The 21,342-nt window shown below is 38.6% G+C and overlaps 1 protein-coding gene across 1 annotated transcript; it reads right to left on the bottom strand.

The window, feature by feature from the left end:
- Positions 1-1,114: 1,114 nt before the first annotated feature.
- Ple (tyrosine hydroxylase ple) lies at positions 1,115-14,289 on the bottom strand. The gene is made up of 7 exons (XM_078197254.1): positions 13,825-14,289; positions 7,718-7,829; positions 7,412-7,498; positions 7,172-7,231; positions 5,628-6,447; positions 4,125-4,488; positions 1,115-2,705 (listed from the first exon to the last, which is right to left on the bottom strand). Exons 1-7 carry the CDS (start codon positions 13,891-13,893, stop codon positions 2,541-2,543), a joined length of 1,677 nt encoding a protein of 558 aa, XP_078053380.1. The 5' UTR covers positions 13,894-14,289; the 3' UTR covers positions 1,115-2,540.
- Between the last annotated feature and the right edge of the window lie 7,053 nt (positions 14,290-21,342).

Below are 21,342 nucleotides of genomic sequence, written 5' to 3'. Positions count from 1 at the left end.
ATGCAAAATGCTTGAACAAATTATTACAGAAGAACTATACAAAATGTAAATAAATTCCATTTCCTTACTTTTATGTGAGAACGCACGTTAGTTATGTTTACTATTTGGTAGGTGTAGTGTTAATAATAATTGTTGATTATTCAATTGTATCGATTTAAATGCATATAATGCACAGAAACGAGTACTCAAATGGTCTTTAAATCAAACCCAGCGGGCAGAAAAATTGGGTTACATGCATTGTCTCGTAAAAGTGAGAAGATCCAGTTTAATTAGCTTTACTATAGATTTAGTATACGCTTTGTAATTTATAGAATCGTGAAGTGTGAAAATTAAGTAATATCACTCTGGAAACATTGAAAGAGTTGAAATTATTAAAGAAGGCTCCTATTTCTTGCAATTCAGGCAAAAAAATGTTCATTTCGTACCACAGATCCAAAGTCTACAAATAACTATTAAATTATAGTAATATTATTATATTTATGTTTACATTCAGTTTAACAATACGAATTAGTATAGATATACAGATATCTTTCTCTCTTATCAAAGCACGTTTACATAAATGTAATTGTATTAATTGTATAGTAATCATCTCTCTTCATAGTTGTTGACATACTAAATCCCGAAACAGCACGAAGCTGGGAGATGTTAGAATGCACTTTTTAGGATTATTTCCCACTGTTTTTTAGATTTATTCTTTTATTTGTATTAGTAGGTATACTCTTAGTAATTTCTTACGTTTCAAACCATGAAACTTGACAATGGTATTATCTCCAAGTTTGTAGCACTTAAACGATAATTAAAGAATCAACAACTAGTGACTAGTGAATCATCAATCGTGACTGTCGGTAAACCTCGAATCTTTTGATGTAACAAAATATTTGCAATGTAAAGCAACAGCTTGATTTGGAAATTTCTTCACTTTCTAATATCATCGTTTCGAACCACAGAATAGAATATCTTCCATCCTCGTTTAATCTTACATTTAGGTTAATACCTGTATATTCAGAGAAATTCCTTGTTTCGCGTATTTACACTCTTCAAAAGCAATTCGAAGTACTCTAACTGTATTGAATAAAGTAAGGGAATCAAGTTTCGCTTGGAGAGAGTGAACAGTACAACTTATAAGATTCATATCTTAAGTTTTTATTTTGCTCTGAGTACTTTACAATATTACACAATGGAAATCTAGTGTGCGCGCGATAATAATTTTCTAACGCTGAGCAAGCATGAAAATGGCGCGCGCGTTAATACGTACTCCGAAAAGTATTTGGTACGAGTTAGCGATGGGAAAAAGTACAGGGTGCACAAGCAAGGACTCGCACTACACGCTAGACAGTGCGTTTCTAACACAACACTTTATCGCTTCGCTATCAAAGCAAATTCGTGAATGGCAACAAGTTTCTCGGAAAACAACATGCTATTTGGTAGCCCAGTCTCACCTATTAGACAGATCATTGGAACTAAAATATACAAAGAGATAGGAAAGGCAACGAGACTGTGAAGATGTTGAACCTGCGATTGTTGTTCCCCTAAGAATACTTGTCTCGACCGCTAGAAATGATCGCGTTTTCCAAGAAATTGATGATTCCATTAACGATTCTCAAAAATAAACGATCTACTCTGTCTTTTAATACTAATCGTCTGGCGACACAGCTGGACTAAGTGTAGACGACACGGGAAAATACTTTTCTATCGCGGTGGATATTCACCGTTTGTCTACACGAAGCAATTTAACACGCAGTAGTGAATACTCAAACTTTCATATATAATAATAATAATAATAATAATAATAATAGTAATAATAATAATAATAATAATAGTAATAATAATAATAATAATAATATGAATAATAATAATAATAATATTAATAATAATTAAAATGAAATACTACGATAAAATAAAATATACTATGTATAACGTAAGAAAATAATGAAATACGTACACATATGCGCGTGATTGGTTCTACAGTAAAATCGTTCACGCTCGAGGTAATATGTCATTGACAATTTATTGCTAGGAGTAATATAATACTTTGATGTATAGAGTAATACTTTTCCTATACACACTTCAGTAATACTTTTTCTATTGAAGAAATGACACGAGATTTCGTTCCAGTGTCGCAGGAAATCAATTCGACCTCAAACTCTACGTAAATCGACAGTTTGGCCACGCGCACGTGCGTACGATTATGTGAATGGACGACTTTATACACAGAGTGAAAACGATTCGATGCCGAAGTAGAATGACGTCCAAAGGATGAAGTGACATGCTTCGCCGAACCTGTCGAGATATAACCTCGACGTCTTCCCAAAGAAATATTCACAATACTTTTAAAATACAACGTACTAGTTCGCAATTCTCTCGATCCGATGATAGGTTGCGATAGAAACTTTGAATTTCATGATCTCGGTAGAATTCTCGTAACAATCACTAGAAGCATCGTAATTATCTAGATCACATCTAAGATCGATCGTAAAGCTCGACAATTCGCGAAAGAAACAACCGTTTTGTGTTATGGGGATGAGCTCCTTCCGCGGGACTTACACGAAAGACTTCTTCATTTTGTTGACGGCGTTCGTGAGATGTGTCATCTCGGTATTCAGTTGAAACACAAGATTCTCCAGCCTGTCGACGCTGTCGAGCACCTCCACGCGTTGAGTATGAGGATCGTATCGCACTTCGAACGGTCGGCTCATGGTAGCCACCTGAATCAAAAAATTTCAATCAGCAACGACAGTTCAGCGCGCTTGAACGATAATTCCTTCGACGCAGTCGAACGTTGCGCAGCAACTAATTTGCGAATGCGAACTAACTACAATGTGTGCTAAACTATAAGTAACAAGCTTGTAAAAGAAAAATTATCTAGCTCAATTATAACAAGTTAAAATAAAATAGAACCTTGCTTATTTTCTGAACACTTTATGTACTAACAGTTTCCTAATAGCCATTTAAAAATCGAACATCAACAGTTGAAAATTTCTTGAAATATCGTTGAGAAGCGATTTCTTTAATAAATTATGATTCAATAAATTATTCGGATTATTAATATAATATCAATAGAACTCGAGAAATTAAAGTGTTAGTATGCGTAACCACTTGTATTACAACAAATCAGACTCGTGAAGATTTCATACATAATCTACTAAATACGAATGTTTCTTTCTGACAGCAAAAATCATCGACACATTGAGTTTTAATTTTTTGTTGACAATGTTGCAGACGAGCAAAAAATCTGAGAAAAATTGAGTACACGAGCCATGATAGTACCTTATCAGGGAATTAATATAAAAATAGAAAATTCATAAGTTTTCGAGAAATCTTCAATTCTCAGATTTTTTTTTTGGTTTTTCATTTTTGATAATCACAGCTTGCAACTGAAAAATCTGAAAAAATTCTATAACATGCGGCTTGATGTCCAAAATATGTCATATTTATTTCAAAATTTTAGAAAGTCGCTAAAGATGGAAAAATGCCGGAAAACCGCGAAATCTAATTTACTCTGTAACTACCCTCCCGGACAAGTTACAGGGTTAAAATTTTACACAGATGAGTTTTTATTGGTCAGATATCGAACGGTATATGACCCATTGAAAAACCTCTAAGGATAGTTTTGACCATCTTAATCGGCTATGCCCTTTAGTTCTGGTGTTATCAAAATCTAGGAATGAAAGTGAATGAAGACCATCGGTAACAACAATTATCTCGCAGAGTCATAATGAAGGAAATCATGGCAATGGTATTAAACTCTTCAACCATTTTTACTACTTTGTGTCTCATCTATTCATTATTCTTATAAATGCGTAAAATTCGCGATCAATATATAACATTCTATTTTTCTATATCCGTTTTGTACATTATTATTTTGCATTCTATTTTCTTAATAGTTTATCTAAGGGATTCATTTGACTGACACTGAATGTATGATACACTATTTTGTGTCTTTTTATATCCCTCTACTTGTTTTTCGAGTAGTAATTTGTCTAAGAGATTCGCCTGACAGGCATTCGGCCGTGTTACCAATGAGCGAGCACTACGGCGTGATAATGATCGACGTAGGAGGACAGTCGGCTACTGCGCAACGCGTCAGGCATCGAAATCTCCGTTATCGAGCCGCGCATACTCACCCAGCGACGGAATTTCTCTTTGGCGTCTTCGAAGCTCTCCGCGACGAAGTATATCGGCTGGTATTCTTGATCTTGGTATTTCTGAACCGCCGTGGTTTGCGGCTCGAATGGTCTACGCTCACATTTGTCGCTGAGCGCGTGAAGCAGCTCTCCGTACGCTGACAAAAGACCTGCGCCGTATGCTTTGACCTCCTGACCCTCCTTGCAAAGGCCAAATTCAACTGTGAACCAGTAGATGGTGGACAGTTTCTCAATCTCCTCGTCGGAAGCACCGAGCGAAGCGAGACCGATTTCTTGGGAGAATTGAGCAAAGCCTGGGTCGGCCAACAGGGGCATGTGTCCCAATAATTCATGGATGCAGTCTCTGTAAACGAGAAAATGTGGATTTAAACAAATCAATCGTTTATTATAGTTGGCGGCATGTCCAATGAATAAGCGATATTCATTGATTCTATTCAGCGATTGATCATATTCATAACTACATGAAAAATATAATATTTGTCATACCACTTTGTTGACATGACAATTTGTAGCTTTATCTTCACTGAATTTTATATTACACTTTTAGAAAAAGCTATAAAGAGGGTAAAAAATTCTAAGGGATTAAATAACAATAATTTCTACAAACATGCAGCTCAACACATTGTCTTCCTGCGACGATTTCAGGATATCAGATTTTCCACATACCAGTTAAAAATTTCTTAATAAGTTCTTTAATGGTACTAACTGTCTTAAGAAATTGTTCTAACAAGTTGTCCTCAGTAATATTTCCTAATGATGCCTTTATAATGTTTTCCTTTAGTATATCAAAATAACTGAAAATTCTATTCTATTCATCTACTGGACAGGTCGCCCTATATAGTGTTATTAAAGTTTAGTGAAACTGGCTGGCAGGTGGAAATGTAAGTACCAATCTCACGGAATACTCCTTAATCTCACTATACATTGACAGTGTTTTATGTAACATCATTCTTGACGTAATTGTCGATACGTTTGGAATGGTCCGACGACGTTCTTGCATAAAAGAAAGTACATTCGATGCTCAACATCCGTCCCATGCTACTTTCGCACGGAAACGGTTCGCAACTGTGAAACTGAATTATCAACGCCATCGTGTCGTTAAAAGCCAATTAGAGCTCCATTACGAGCTTAGAGAGGCTTGGAAATTGTATTATCATGGTACTCTGTGTAACGGGATGCGACCCTCGTCGTCATAACATAGTATCGATTACCCTATCGTTCACATCTGCTCGAATTTTTTATACATGAACCCGAAGAATCGGCAAAAAATAATATCATTTGAAAATGTTAATCCTTTGCTTTCGTCTAGTAACTCCGATTAACCGCTTAAAATTATTATGTAACGTTTCAAAATAATTTAAAATGTATTTGCACTTTAAAAACTGTAGAAAGCCATTATGCCGACGTTCGTCTTCAATGGGTTAACCAAATTATCAGATCGATGGGATACAATAATTACTTGTAATGGTTGAAAATACTTACGGTTCCGGCGTATGGAACGGTGTTTTAATGTGGCGAATGTACTGGGTGCTCTGGAAGACCCTGAACGCGAGACTAGACAAGAAATCTCTGGCGGTGAGCAGCCCGGCCGCGGGTCGCAAAGTGAATCCGCTGTTCTTCTTCAGGAAATCGCTGACCTCTTGCAGCTGAGGTATGCGGTTTGGCTCGAAGATCTTTTCTTCCTGCAGCATCTTGAAAACTCTCTGGTACTCTATGCAAGCGTGCTTAGGAATCAGATCAACGACTGTGTCAAACACGCGCTTCCACGTCTCGACCTCTGTCTCGGTGTAAGGAATGTTGGGTATCGCGTCTCCATACTTGTAAGCGAAAGCGATGTCGGCGATCACTTTCCTACGAGCGCGGTACTCCTTGTCAGCGAAGCCGGGGTGGTTCATGTCGAGATCCGGTTCGTATTTGGTCATCAGATGGTTGCAGTTGTCAAGTTCGGAAGCATGACGCGGAAACCACGGATCTTTGATGCTGACAGAGTTGTCCGCGAGCAGGCTGACGCCGTCCAACGCAGAACTCTGTCGGAGGTTTCTGATCAGTTGCAACAGGCATTGTTTGCTCATGTCGACCTTAACCAGCACGTCGAATTGCTGGCCCTCTCGCTTCGATGGTCTGGACTCGACATGGGTCACCGTGCCCTTGAAGTTCTCGATCGTTTTCAAGATCCTAGCCAAGGATCCGATACCTTCTCGCAGACGCAACACGAGCGCCGCTTTCTGTACCGTATGCTCGCTATCTGGACTCTCGGCGATAGTCTTCATCAACACCACTTCCTCTTCAGTCAATCCGGCGTCTATAATCAAACGCAAAAACCATTCTCTCACCGTGCAACTCTTGCAACGTTTCGGACCAACGCGTTAACGTCCTGGGATTATTCGCGGAATAGGAACGAGTGATTTTCATCCTCGACTCGAAGAAAACTAAAGCTTTTAATTCGCCGCTTCAAATCTTTCTGCAATCTGATCACGTTCCTCGGCGCGACATTTCGAGACGCTAAGTGATTTCAGTGGATAGTAATAATCGAGCAATTCAGAGTCCATTCCCTTGAAATGTCTATTCCCGGCCACTTTTATACGGCCGACTCGAGAGTGGAAGGAGGAAAAAAATAAAGTAACCCCTTATTGTAGCCACGGACGTGCCCGGCACCGTCTACGGATCGGGATCGAGGGAGCAAAGAGGGAATAACTGTGTTATACATTTATCGAGAGCATACGGTGACCACTCAGAGCTGAGAAATTGGGTCTGCGTAGTTAATACGATTCTAAATGGATAAAGTGGATTCGAAAATGCGTCGTAAGGACCGGCTGGAAGAGGAAGGCGAAGAAGAGCAAAGGTAATGGGTTTCTGCTTCGTAATTCAACCAAATGTCAGGAAAGCGCTCGACCGAACTACCGTCAACGAAAAATATAAGGGTTATTTCACCCTCCATTTGCTCCATCTTCTCTATACTTTTCGTCGATGTTCGATAATTTCTAGGACTTTCGAACGAGACTAAATTATATAAAAGATCCACTTACCATCGTCATAATCCTCATCCGGTTTAGCGTCACTGTCCGACGAAACTTCCGCTTTCGCCTCTGCAAGTCAATGACAACATTCATGCCAAATGCAACATCTAATACCTCTGGTCAGAGCAACGACACAAGAGTCAAAATTTTAATATGAGAATATCGTACGACAGTGATTTATCATTTGAATATATTGTATTACGTCGACACCGCTGACCGAGAAGCAACGAATTTATAATTAATACAAACCTCCATTCTTGGCGGCGCAAAGCAGCGTCTCCACTTGTTCGTCGTCACTCGAGACTATAATTTCGGTCTGGTGATCTGAGTCCGAATCTAGCAGCAAGTAAAACATGTATGCAACATCGACAACACGTTTCTACTATAAACCTTTTAACTTAAACGATATAACTTCTATGATACAATATCTAAGATACAACGCCTACTATATGACACTTAAGACACTACATTAATGAGACAACATTTATGACACATCTAGGGTGCAATATCATCTGTAAAAATTAATTTTAGTAGCGTCAATGAACAACCACTTACCATTCGTGCGTTGACGGGCTTCCTCCAAAACGCTTTGCTTGGTCTGCTTCACAACCAAAGATTCGAATCGAGCATCGTCAACAAGAGATCGTCGTCTCGCCGGATACCCATTCTAAACAAACCATACAAAACGGGTTCGTAAATCGTAAATATCCTCAATTTTCTTCAAATACTCGTTGAATACGTATTCCGATTGATGCCATTATTGCACAATTAGATCCTAGACGTTCAAAGTCGAAGAACGTTCAAAGTTGACCGAACTGTCCGAGCTCGGCCACAAAGGAACATCCGGCGGCTATGACAACGAACCGAACACACGGAAATGAATTTTCGTTCCGGCCGTCCAGTTGCAGTTGAAAGATAGGAAATTAGGGGATCCTGTCCGAAGAAGAACAAAGCAGATCGTGCAGAAGATCGCGTACCGGTGGATTCGACGCGCCAATGATTCCCTAAGAATCACAGAAGAGAACGACGAAGAGATCAATTGCCGTAAAATTAGGTGGACGGTTCGAACGTAAAATGCTTCTGACGAATTCCTGATCGTTTTGTTCGCGTCCAAGGGCAAACTGAGAACGCGCAGACACTATTGGACAATAATAATCTCATTAGGAATCTATCGGCGCAACGGTCGGACGTCGCGAGACACATCGGTTGCCATTCAAATTCTTAACGACCGCTTTCATGAATGGCGCACAAGGTGGGACCCAGTTACATTTTCCAAGCCAGCAAAGTGGTTGGCACGGTTTAGAGAAACTGTGTAGTAATCCCTTATCCCCGCGAACGGCAAAGTGGGCCAAGTACTCGACGATGAAACGGATAGATGACCGATGACTCTGCCTAATGATTGCATCACGAGACGATTATACCGTAGAAAGATTGAAACACTGGTCGAATTGAAAATTGTTCCGTGCGACACGCAGAAAAAATGTTCGACTTCGATCGACCGCGCAATCCGTTACAGATCGAACGTATGTACGACAAGCTGTCATCTCGATAATTGCTCTGACTAATGTTGCCATACAGATTCCATTGCCTTTTATCCCTGCTATTCTTTGTTTCGTCCGTTAACAGGTGACAACGTTTAAGATAACGATGCTAGGGCAATGAGAGAAAAGAGTATCATTTTGTATATTCACGCGGAAGTATCGTTCGATAAAAAGCGCGAACAATCTTGCGTTAGTCGGGTAAGCTATACAATTAGAAAATGAGACATAAGTTAGCGTCCAACGTGTTGGTAGCCTTCTGTAACTGCTCGATCGCGGAGCATTCGATTCGATAAGGAAACAATTTATTCGTTATCTCATAATGTAACACGAGAAATATATTTAGCATTTCAAACAAACCGTAGGCGAGTTTCATGCTTAATCGAGATGTTTGATGGGTTTTTTATGCCTATAAAACGACGTAATGACCCGTGACAAACGTATTCAAGGCCGATCATTATTTTGTCATTAAAATCGTAGCCGCGTAACGTTATTACTTATTTGATATGCACCTTGAGACGAATCAGCCGTGAACAAGCTGTGCAACACCTAGTTATGTGCTACTTCGCCAGCGAAACCAGTTATTCTAAGTTCGCCAGACAAGTTCAAAATTCTAACATTGGTCGTGAATTAATCGAAAAAAACAACGCGCCGGCTTGAATTGCAAATGACACGAATCGAATCGATTGAAAGAGAAACTCTCGTTCTGCGGTATCTAATTCGCGGAACTGAATTCCTACCATTAATTGCTGTAAAAGGAGCATCGATTTATATTTACTGTGAAAACAATGTAGATGCGCCACTTATGTCGACTACGAATTCACAAATGCATCAATGCGTACAGATCCAAAGTCGATCGAGTGAAACCTCGCACGAACAACGATTGCACAGAATCTTGGCAAACCAAGGATCGTTATGGAAGGCGGAGGAAAAAATATCAGAAAAAATATTAACTAGACAACTGATGGTGGCCGATGCTAAATAAGTTACGCGATCAGTATACATAATGCATTTGGTGCATTAATATCTATTTTTCTCATCGTTCGGAATCGTTGAGCCGGTTCGGGCAAAACACGATATTTAAATAGAATGATTAACATAGCTGATCGTCGAACACCGAGCCGGACGTGATGCATTTGTGCATATAACCACTGTGTTATAATTGACTGATCGATCGACCGATCTCATAAGTTGCTAGAGGCGTTGCCGTGCATCTGGCGAGCCTCCAAAGGCGAATAACGGAGTTCAGAGCAGCGTTCAGGGACTCTCCGCGCCTCTCGGCCACTGGAATTACAATCACTCCGTTCTCATATTTATAACATATTCATAATTATCATGCGGGATTCGAGGTCGACCGATGTTGCAATGCGATATGATTACAGGATCCTGTCGATCGGATCAACCGACAGCCGTCATCACCGTCATAAAACGAGGGTGTTTGAAGCTAATTATGAAATTTTATAACGAATCCGTGCTACGGTTAAGTTATTAACTTATGCACATTCTCTAATTGACTGACTTATCTTACCGACGGATACTGAAATCCAATATGGAATCATCGGTACGCGTCCGCAGCAACATTTACGTAACCTTCCACATTTTTTTACACGTTTCTATTTAGACCGTTGTCCATTCGTTTGTTTTTATGCCATTCGTACCTTTTCGTAACAAACAAACTTTTTGCTTCTCGACCCTTCCGTCTCTAAACGAGTTTTCATTTTTACCCGTTCGCGGACATGAATGTATAACATTCATTATCATTCTGTTGCAAAATCACGTGCATTCTATAACACTGAAATTTGTAAGCCGCATTGTCGTGCATTCAATTCTATATAGCGTTTATTTTTCTTTTAATTATTATACGCTTTTACGTATTAATTTAAAAATAAATCATTTGTTTATTTTCGTAGCTCAGTAAAATTTTTACTGTTCGCGAACGTGTTAACATAAGAAAAATTGAAGAAGATCGTATGAAGTTCTCTGTACTGTAAACTTTGTACTTATTGGATGAAACATATTAAACTTTTTTATTAAAAAATAGATAAAATAAAATAGTAACTAAACGTAATGTGTCTTATTCTTTGGATATAAACTTGATTATACTTGAAAACAATTCAAAGGTACGGCCATTGACCACCTCACAGCAAAAAGCTCTACTACCTTAGCACAAAATGGTTTTTTTGCACTTTTTACATTACAATTACCTAAGTCACAAGTGTGTTACAATAGATTCCGTTGAAATCGTAACAAATCTATTTTCAAAGTTTTATAAGAATTTATACTATAACTATCGGAACCATGGAAACGATGCGATTCTTTCTGAGGTATTGAAACTGTCGAGATATTTTTATGAAACAAGTAATAAGATAAATTATTCGAAACGTAAGATTGATAAACAACAACGTGGAAATTGGAATAAACAACACATCGACTTTTTCAGGCTGTAGTACTGAAAAAAAATAGCGTAAGATTTCGCATCCCCTCTGAAAGAGTAGTTCGATAACGGTTATGTTGGAGAAATACACGATACAAACGACATTATGAAGAACACGATCAAGGTCGTTCGGCAACCCCCATCGTCCGTCGTGTGAACACATTCTACCAGATCCACACCACAAACGAGTCCACGACTAGCGGATTCTGAATTCAACATAGATCCCGAGCGCGAACGAGCTCGCGAGTTCCGTTCGAGTGAGTCAGAGTTGTCGTCGGCAACGTTTGGCTTTGTCATTATCGTAAAGCGTGCGAGCGAATTTACGAACGTTTCATTGTGCACGGCCGAACGCAATTCAACGAGGACTCGTGAATTACGATCTTTCATCCGAGCCGAGCTTGACTGTCACGCAGCGATAGGCTGAACAAGGTCTAGCGTAACGAATCCTTATGCTGCGGGAAGCAAGCCTCGAGCACTGTCGCATTCGACACGGGTTTTTCGTGAAGATGCATGATACAAGACTTTTCAAAGTTTCATCAGCTGGCGGGACCGGGCCGAACTTTGCCCGATTTCCGGCCAGCGTGTTTATATGTGTCAATACACTATGAGCCCATCGGCTCGCCAGGCCATAGAAAATACCTTGGATACACGGAGAAAGTAACGGGAGCTCACGACCACATCACGGGAGCAACACATCTTCGTGTCTCTCCGGTGAAATGCGTCAACTGAGAAATTTCACGTCGGCGAGTCGCGTCGCGCGTGAACTTCGGGCTTTTTTGTTCTCGGAAAGTCCGGTGTCGCGAGAGCAACGCGAGATCCCGAACCGCCTTTCTATTTGCGAACGAGGAACTGCGGCCACACGGCAGTCCAAGCCGGCGATTTCGAATTTCATGGGAAAACTGGTCGCACCGGAAGAATATGGGAGCGACACCGGCCACGATTAATGAACCTCGTCCGATGCTGGAGCGCATGGTCGCGTGCCGCAACGCACGCATGAATGAAAAAGTTGCCTACGGATCTTGCCAGTATGCCAATTAAACTGTCTCGCCGTAGAATTTTGAAAAATTAAAGACGCTGTTGTGCAGAAAATGCACAGGGACGCGTCCTTGCGACTTCTAAGACTTCTAAGGATCTATGCTCGAAGCGCGCATGCTTCTCTACGAGCGCGAGCGAATAAAAAAATATTACGACCTCGAGAACGCGCCGATTAACAGCCGGCACAGTCTATCAATTAAACGCAGAAAGAGACACGATATTGACCTTTCGAATGTGATTTTCTGACGGAATCCTTCGCTCGATAAGGATCGTTAGCTAGCAACCTGCAATTACGCGCTATACATTAGGATCTATCGACGAGCGTTGAAGTATTGCGCGCGGGTTATCGCTTCGAATCATGTTTAGATCGCCGACGCTAATCGCGAAGCTCTGACTGCTTCTGTGTAAGATGTTTTTACTCTAACAGACCAGAAAATGGTACTGATATTAGATTTTTAAATCGTTAACATCGAAATTCTATTAGCACTGTTACGAGCAATTATTGAATGCTACTGATTTTGAAAAGACTAATTTTTATTTTATCAAATCTAAGATGAATCTTTAGTCCAAGGTGCACACAAAATATAAACTTCATGGAAAAATATTTGTAAGGAAATGTGGAACTTTTGAAAATCTATAATGAACGAATTTATCAAAAGAAAAATTTAGCGTTAAAAATTTTTGTTTCTGGCATTGTCGGAAACCCAACATCATCACCCAATTCGGAAGTAATTTAATCGCCAATCGAGTTCGTTCATTTTTTGGTGTTCACATGTACAGACTACAATAATAATTTCTTCGTGACAAGGTCATTAATATTGCGCAACAGCGATAATAACTGATCGCGTGTACTTTCTCTATACTCGGACTCTTCTTCATTTTCAGGCTGAGAATTTCACTCGTGCCGTTGATTGGGCCGCTCGACGAACGGCCGCGGCGTTCGTGTGAACGTGTGTGCATGTACGCGCTAACACCAGCGTGCGGTGTAATTTTTTTGTGCTTCTTACGAAATACACCGGAGGTTTATCACGAAAGTCACGTAGGCAAGCAGAAATTCTTCCGTGTAAGAAAGTCCGGCGAGGATGTCGAATAAACCTCGGGGAATCCTACCTCGGTCATTATATTGAAAATTGTGTACCATTGAACCGTGTATCGTTAGCGGTGCATTAAGCGTGTTTCGCATGTAAATTGCTGCTTAAAATACTTATCCAATTACAAGCTATATTTATAATTTCTTTACTGTGTGCTGTGTACGAACGTGATTTCCTATAATCTCGAGGAGCAACTGGTCTCGAAACGGAGATTTCGAGATTACTATCGACAGCTGTTACGTAGCTCTTTATTTACAACTAGGGAAAACGAAGTAATTGGTGCCGTGGAATAGCAACGTTACGCGATAAAACCGGGCCGATTCAAACACACGGTAAACTTCCCGCGCTTTCTCGCGTTTCGTTCGAGGCTCGTTTAACACCTGACCTCACTCACCTGCGCCCCGACAGTGATCTACGAAAGTGCATTCGCGACGATACTCGGGAGACGTTCAACAGGTAGTCGAAACGTTCGAGCACGATCCTCTAAACTTTCTTCCCGGATGTTACCGAAAGAAACGACGATCGTTTAGATTCTCGAAAGATTTCAGTTCACGTGGTACTCACCTCGATGCTGTAAGACTTCTTAATAGCGAACATCTCGCGGTTCTTTTGCGCCGCTGCGACAGCCATCATATCCGCCGTATCGTTCTTCTTTGCGAAAACTCTTCAAGCCTCGGTTCGAGATGCTCGTCTCTCGGTCGTGTTCCTTGGAGAACCGGAAGTACGTGAGCAACAAGGATCGCCTGAGCTTTTCACTGCTGTCTACGGCGAGCCAACTGACGTAGGATCACCGATGGTGCCACGAAAACAATTCCTCGTTCGAAGGTGTTCTTCGACGACTGGCCAGCTGACTCTGACTGTCGGTATTCCAAGACGCAGGCCTTTCCCAACAGGTTTCGTCGGTCTGATGTGGCTCGTCGATGACAGCTACGACAACAACAACGGCGGCGGCGACGCTGAAGATGATGACAACGGATCCCTCTCGTGGAAGTCCGCTTTGGACGAAGCGTGCGAGCGAATGCGCCTACGGGGCGGATTGCTGCCGCATATAAACGTTGCCTCCCTTCACCGCCGGCTAATGTCGGGGTCAGGGGTGCCCCCACCCCACCCCACCCTTGTTTCGGGTGGCCCAGCCGCTGCAGCCACCGCCACCGCCAACACCGACGACGCCGCCACCACCATCGCGTCCTCGCCGAGCCGACACCGCCGCTTCCACTGACTTCTGCTTTCGGAACTCCAGAAGACACTTCGACCACTCGCTGCACACCCATCGCCAGGATTTATCAAATACAATCAAATTTTAACTCGGAAGCGTTCCAGATTCTTTATTTTACTTATATTTTTATCGTAAACATAAATTGTTTACAATTACTGAACACGATTACTAATTCAGTCTTGTTGTACTCGGAAAACTATACGAACTAGTCACTAAAAGCGATTACAAGACGATTGTGCTGGTATAATAGGTTTGTTATCAGGGCCTGTCTTCATATTTTTTAATAAAGTATTCTCTTATAAATTGATTGTGAGTCTTTGTGCGTTTACGCAATACGTAGGTTTGTAAAATGTATGGAAACGTGCAAATTGACAGAAACCAATTTAGTCTATATACTAATTCAGTCTTATTGTTCATAGAAGACAATAGAAACTAGTCACTAGCAATGATTTTAATTTGCCATCGTGGTCTGTCCTGTTAGCTTTAATACTCTATTAAAGTATTTCCTTATTAATCGAATGCATGTCTTTATGTGTTTATGCTGGTTTAATACAACGAAACATGCAAATTAATAGAAAGCAATTGTGATATTATTCTGCAATTTCTACACAGAGTTTTTTAATTCATATAAAAAATTGTTTTCTTTTCAGATTTGTACGAAATAGTTAAAGAAAGTGAGAATTTCTATAAAGATCTAGAGTCTATTTGTAAAATATTAACAAAGCATTACCTTGAAAACGTAGAATTTTCTCATGCAATAGTTTGCATTCGCCTTTGCCGTGTTCGAACGTTTCTCTCACCAATCTATTCTAATCTAATTTCCCTCACTATTCTAATAGATCATTCAATAAATACCAAAAATGGTATGATCGCATATGGGTGGTACTAATCTTGAACTTGTTTTAGAAATTTATTTCCAATGTAATGTATTCCCTTGTTTAGGGTTCATTAGTTCAATTACTACTTTACTTTATTTTCTACGGATTTTTAAGGTTGACATTGTCCATCGGACGCGTTCAATTGAGAGGAGATACTATAGCGAACATGAATGACAAGTTGACGTGTGACGTACCTAGTTGATCAAAAATGTATAAAGAAGCAAAGACACACCTTTTATTTGCACGTGGTTTTCGCATCTATAAGTTACTCGATAAGGCGTAGCAACAGATCAGAAATCTTGAAGAAAGAAATCGTTAAAATTGTATAAACTCTCGATGCAAATTCCCATGTGCATAAATTATTTTAGAAACCTGACGCGGGAGTGAAGTTTTTCTCGTCAAATAGACGTTTTTTCGTGATGACAATCGATGAAAATACTAATTATACTTGTCGATCTAGCTGTGTTATGTTCGTGTTCTACTAATGTACATGTTTCATAAGTGCAGAAAAATCCACAGACTGTTAGTTAACATATACGGTACCGCTCATAATTATTCGAAGGACTTCAATCATTGAACAGATAGAATGTTACGCTTCAAAAATAAAACCCTTTCACATGACAAGCTTCTAGTTAAGAAAACAACGCGCGTATAACATTCTTCATTGGAAATGCTTTTATTCATTTTTCATGTAAGGATAGGTGGTATTTTTGCAAAATTGTAGAAATTCATGCTAAAACTTCTTCTCGATCGATCGATGCAGGACGAGACATATTAGATTCGTTATCAGTATTCGTCAATAAATTGTAATTCTTGCAATGCATAGTAATCTGCACTGCAGGTGGAAAATAACTGCCTACGTGTAAAATCATTTTTATTTCTGGATTAACATAAAGATACGGAACAATAAAAATTACTCGTTATCGAATAATTGCTTAAATGCGACTTGCATCTATGAAACGAAAATGATTTAGCGAAGATAACACTGAGACCGTATTAAACTATACTGAACTCGTTTGTTGATTCTATTTTATACATTGAAATATGCTACAATGGCATAAATCCCGAACTATATTAATTCCTTCTAGGAATTGTAGAATACATTTGCGGAAATTTAACTCACCGTTCATTGCATAATGCGTATGAATAAATGAATTTGTAATAAACGAATTGTAAAATAAACAATCTTGAGTGAGTCAGTTTTCTCTGTAGAACAGTTCTAATATTCAGGAAAGCGTTGTAACTAATTTGAACGTTTTAAATGTAGCTTTATATATAAAATTCGCATATCTTGTAGTAAGTAAACGGTTAGCTACTTTGTCTGTACTTTGTTGTTTTAACACAAATCGCTCTTAATGTTATAGTTCTTAGCGAACGAGGAAGAAGGAAAAACTTATATTGCCAGTACTTTCCTGGAAAAAGTTAAAAACATTAACACTTCGGCGTATTTTCCTCTGATTTAAACGAATCGTTTATCCATTATCTCCAGGCATGGAATGCGATAAACTCGCTGCAAAAATTATCCAATCGTCCGTATAACCGAACTTCTTTGGCTTCAACAGGTTCAGCGGGATAAAATTTCGAAAGTCATCAAATGCATTTACAACAGATATAAAACATAGCGTCATCGAGTAATTAGACCCGGTTTGACGTAGACGCAGCTATCGAGGAAAACTTTTCGGACCTGGGAATGCTATAAATAGTCAATGCGCTACTCGCAACAGGTCATATTCAACGTCATTTCTTCTTAACAAGAGGAGATTTTCCTTTGGCGTCGTTTCCGTGTTCGCGCACCGCGTCCAACAACGTGACGTCACGAACTCGTCACGAGACCGAACGGGAGGCATTTGGGAACTCCCCTGAACGCTCGTGAATTCCGTCGTCCCTTCGTAACTCGTTCCACTCTCACCGTGGATTCCCAACGCGCAGGTTTTGCTCGGATCGTTCCCGTCTGCAGGTAAAGAGAGCAAAAGGTGTCGCTCGACTCGTTCCTGTTCGCCATACGGTGATCGGCGAAACAGAACGCGATCGATTACCTTAAGTGATCCACTGACAGGTTAATCATCGTTCCGGATCATTCACGGGAGAGTACCGTCACATTGACGTACACGTGGTTTCTGCTGATGCAGATCCCGGGAATTCCGATTCAGGTGATATTAAAGGAAGTACTGTGATCGGAATGTTTTCTTCCTTCTTCAGGGAACAGACATTCATCGTTTGCATCTATTGACAAACATTTTGTAACTAGATCACCACCTGTTGCACACTGAGAAGTATACAGTCACGGTTTCGCGAGAAGTCGCAACACTTCTATAGTATCTCAAGTCTATATAAACCAGACCGTGCAGTAAGTTTATATAACTTATTGAATTAGCACGTTATTGGAGTCGAAATCATTGAATTCTGCAAATAAATGTTTATTTTCCTTTGTATTTTCATATTCATTATTATATTGTCTCATTAACGTGAAAACATTGTATTATAGTGTAGTTTCCAAAGCAGCATGTTTTTTTTAGCAAGGTCTATGTAATCTAAACACCACTAGTGTAAGTATTTAGGAACACCGTAGGAGGTTTAAGGTTAGAACAATTTAACAATTAATTAGTTAAAGTAATTAAATAATAAAAGTAAAAGATGAACAATTCTGATCTGTGAATATGATCTACAAACGGATTCATTTTGATTGCAAAACCTGTGCAATGGAAGAAGCTGCGTAAACATGATTCAATAAAATTGGGTTTATTGCAGTTATTTCAAAGTGAGATGGTTATCTGGTAACATCAAGCTGAATAAAACCTTGCAAAAACTAATTTCAGATTTTAGATTTCATATAAAAATAGATGAATACATGTAATTATTAGTTACATAATAGGTACGTAAAGGAAGCCGTGATATGTTTATGAAGCAATGTTAACAATCACTTTTAGTGTTTTAGTATAGCTCTAGGGTTAGCAAGCGGACACAAGCATACTGTACAGGATTAACTATTTAGACTGTAGCAGTCTTTACTCAACACTGACCTTGTAGTTCTGCTCATATCATTACGTTTTTTTGCATTTCGTGATCCCTCAATAATTACTATAATTACAGAACAGAGAATTGTTATGCGATTCTGGCAGACTATTTTATAAAAGCTTCTAAAACTTCTTTTCCAGTGAGAAAATTACAGGTTTTCTTGTACTTAAAAATTTTGTACATATGTATCTCGATTGCATAAAATTCTGAAGTCCAATAATTTCTCCATACAGTTCGATATCTCTTTATGTATTTATTTACACCTATGTATATCTACATCTTCATTACGTTATACTGTTCGTCTTTTAATTCTTCAGAAACATTTGTTGTTCTGATTATAGTGTTATTGCTACTATTATATACTATATGTATGTATTATGTATATATTATGTACTATTCAAATTAAACTGTGCATATGTTCATATATTTATAGCATACTTAGTCCTCTAAAATTCCATAGCACATAGGGGTAAAAAATATTCCAATAAATTTCATTATTAATCTAAAAATATCGATAATTTTTACATTAAAATAAATATATATTCGACCTTACTCATTATAAATTGGGTTTAGTTGCTACAAATCACATAAATATTAGTTATTTTACATTATTCTTCCCTATTACAGATATTCATATATTTATCACGTGTAAATATCTTCAATAAAAATAGCTCAAGACAACAACTTCCAAATATTCCCATTTCTCTTTTTGTTATATTTTTAATCTCAAAAGAAGAAACAAAATTTGATCTCGTTTTAGTTGCGCCATTCTTGATTAGGCAAATGAGAAGCATAAAAAGCCATGATCCGTTTATTACATTTTTCAATTTTTAACGTTATTGAATTACCTTTAGTGATCCTAGAAAGTAAAGTGACTGTAATTTGATCCAATCAGATCCAACATCTATATGACAGTGCGTGTGTTAAATACGTAATTAATACGTTTTCAAGAGAATGCACTTTTGCCTGACATCAAGCGTGATCATGTCAGTAAATGGTTAGCGATGAAGAAGATGACGTTTTCTTAAATTCTTTCCGTTTTTTAAGTTAAGCATTTGCTTCTGACATTTCCTAGAATCTGTTTCGCTTCAGATTCATATCATATGCAGTCCGTCTCTTTAATAGTGACTGCATAATTTTAAGATGTGACTGTTGACATTGCGCCATATTTTAGGCAGTACGGAACTGGCAGGCGGGAAGTACTACAACGACATTTTTTGCCTGTCAATCGTGGATTAAAAATACAAAATTCCGTAGAAAGCGACAATATTTTACGAACGTATACGGCGATCACAAGCGCTTTGATTCCACCGCCGTTGTTCTAAATGAGCCGAGATCTTACTTTCATGTACCAAGGCCACTTTAAGAGCACGGAAATGGAGTGGCACTTGCTCTGCGTCAGAACAATAAGTATTGAATACGCGAGTAATCAAGCAATTCATAAACTATTAATCACCTGACAAACTGATGAAACTCGTCCGGTAATTATTTTCTTATCTACTTTATTATCTACTGGAGGGTTAATCACACTGAAGAATGTAATAAAAATGTAGCTCTAACATAACAAAGTGAAGTGAACAGTTTATAATATGTAAAATTTAATAAATATACTTTCAAGTTTCAGATCTACGGAAACCCGGTATTGGCTGTCCGGAGGCTAATGGTTTCGTGCTATTCGTTTCCTACAGAGTATAGCGGTACACAATGTTTGATGGTTATTACAAATATAGTATTTTGAAAGTAAAGTTTGAAAAACAACTTTCCTTCTTTAATGGAACTATTTTATATAACTTGTTAATAGGATCGAACACAAAGATAAATTCGAATATGCATAGGATTATGACCAAGAAAACTTTTAATTTTCAAGAAAAAAAGATACACATTTATTTCCTGAAGCGAAGATTTTGTTGATTGCAGAATTTCAGTAAAATCTTTCGTCTGACGGTATTTCAAGTAGTAGAAATAATACATACAAACATACACCTTCGTAGTCTAATAAATAGAATTTAATAACGAGTAAAAAAGCTAACAAAACCAGTCTTTCGAAGAATATTTATTAGCAAGAAAAAGTCAATTTCGGAAAACCGATCAATACTATTAGACAGAGATCAGTGAATCAGACACTAAAATCATGATTAACATGGAATATTGAGCATAAGAATATTTAAAAAATAAAATTGAGTTTGGAATCCTCTAGATTTATAGAATTGTTTGTAAAACTATGTTCGCGTAACACACTTCTAAACGATCATTTCGAAATAATTTCAGAACACTTGCAACAATACAGATTGTCCCAAAAATGTCTAACAATCTGGAAATGAGAGATTTCTGAAGTCATTTGAAGTAACTTTTTCCTTTACAAAAATTATCTTCGAGGTATCGTTAATGAGTTATTAACGAAAAATAGTAACCAAGGAGAGATGAAATAAGCTAGCGCGAAGTAATCAAGCCAATGAGCGTAATTGGGCTAATAAGCGAATCTTTCTAATCATTTGTCTGTATTTTCCATAAATAACCCGTTAACGAAGTCTCGTTGAACATTTACACTAAGGGAAGAATTGCTTCAAATGATCTGTGAAATCCCTCATTTTCCGATTGCGAGTAACTTTTGGAACACTCTGTATATACATATAGTAGTACCGGGTAGAGGACAAATACCTCAATGCTTAAGAGTTTAGAAAGCATAATCCTCTACAAGAAATGTTAATTACATGTAATTTCACCTTACAATATACATGTGAATATGTTATTCAACGTATCTTAATATTAGGAATCTGGGATTGATAGCACGCTGACACGGGCTTATCAAGAAATTTCTTCAGCGCGAAGAAGTTTATGGCACGCGTAACATAAATATGTCACATAGATCTTTATGTTACTGCGGGACGCAGGAATGGTGTCATTCGTATTCATACGAAATTATTGGATTGCAAACATTTACGTGGTACAATTTATAAAACGAATAATTCAGTA

This window comes from Augochlora pura, chromosome 3, assembly GCF_028453695.1.
Source record: "Augochlora pura isolate Apur16 chromosome 3, APUR_v2.2.1, whole genome shotgun sequence".
Taxonomy (NCBI): Eukaryota; Metazoa; Arthropoda; class Insecta; order Hymenoptera; family Halictidae; genus Augochlora; species Augochlora pura.
The sequence above is the reverse complement of the archived record's forward strand: the minus strand, read 5'-3'. Positions and strand labels throughout refer to the sequence as shown.

Coding starts and splice junctions, on each gene's coding strand:
- Ple (XM_078197254.1), bottom strand. CDS start 13,893: ATGATGGCTGTCGCAGCGGCGCAAAAGAACCGCGAGATGTTCGCTATT. Junction 7,499..7,717: donor AGCCCGTCAACGCACGAATG/GTAAGTGGTTGT, acceptor ACTTGCTGCTAG/ATTCGGACTCAGATCACCAG. Junction 2,706..4,124: donor AAGAGAAATTCCGTCGCTGG/GTGAGTATGCGC, acceptor TTTTTGATTCAG/GTGGCTACCATGAGCCGACC.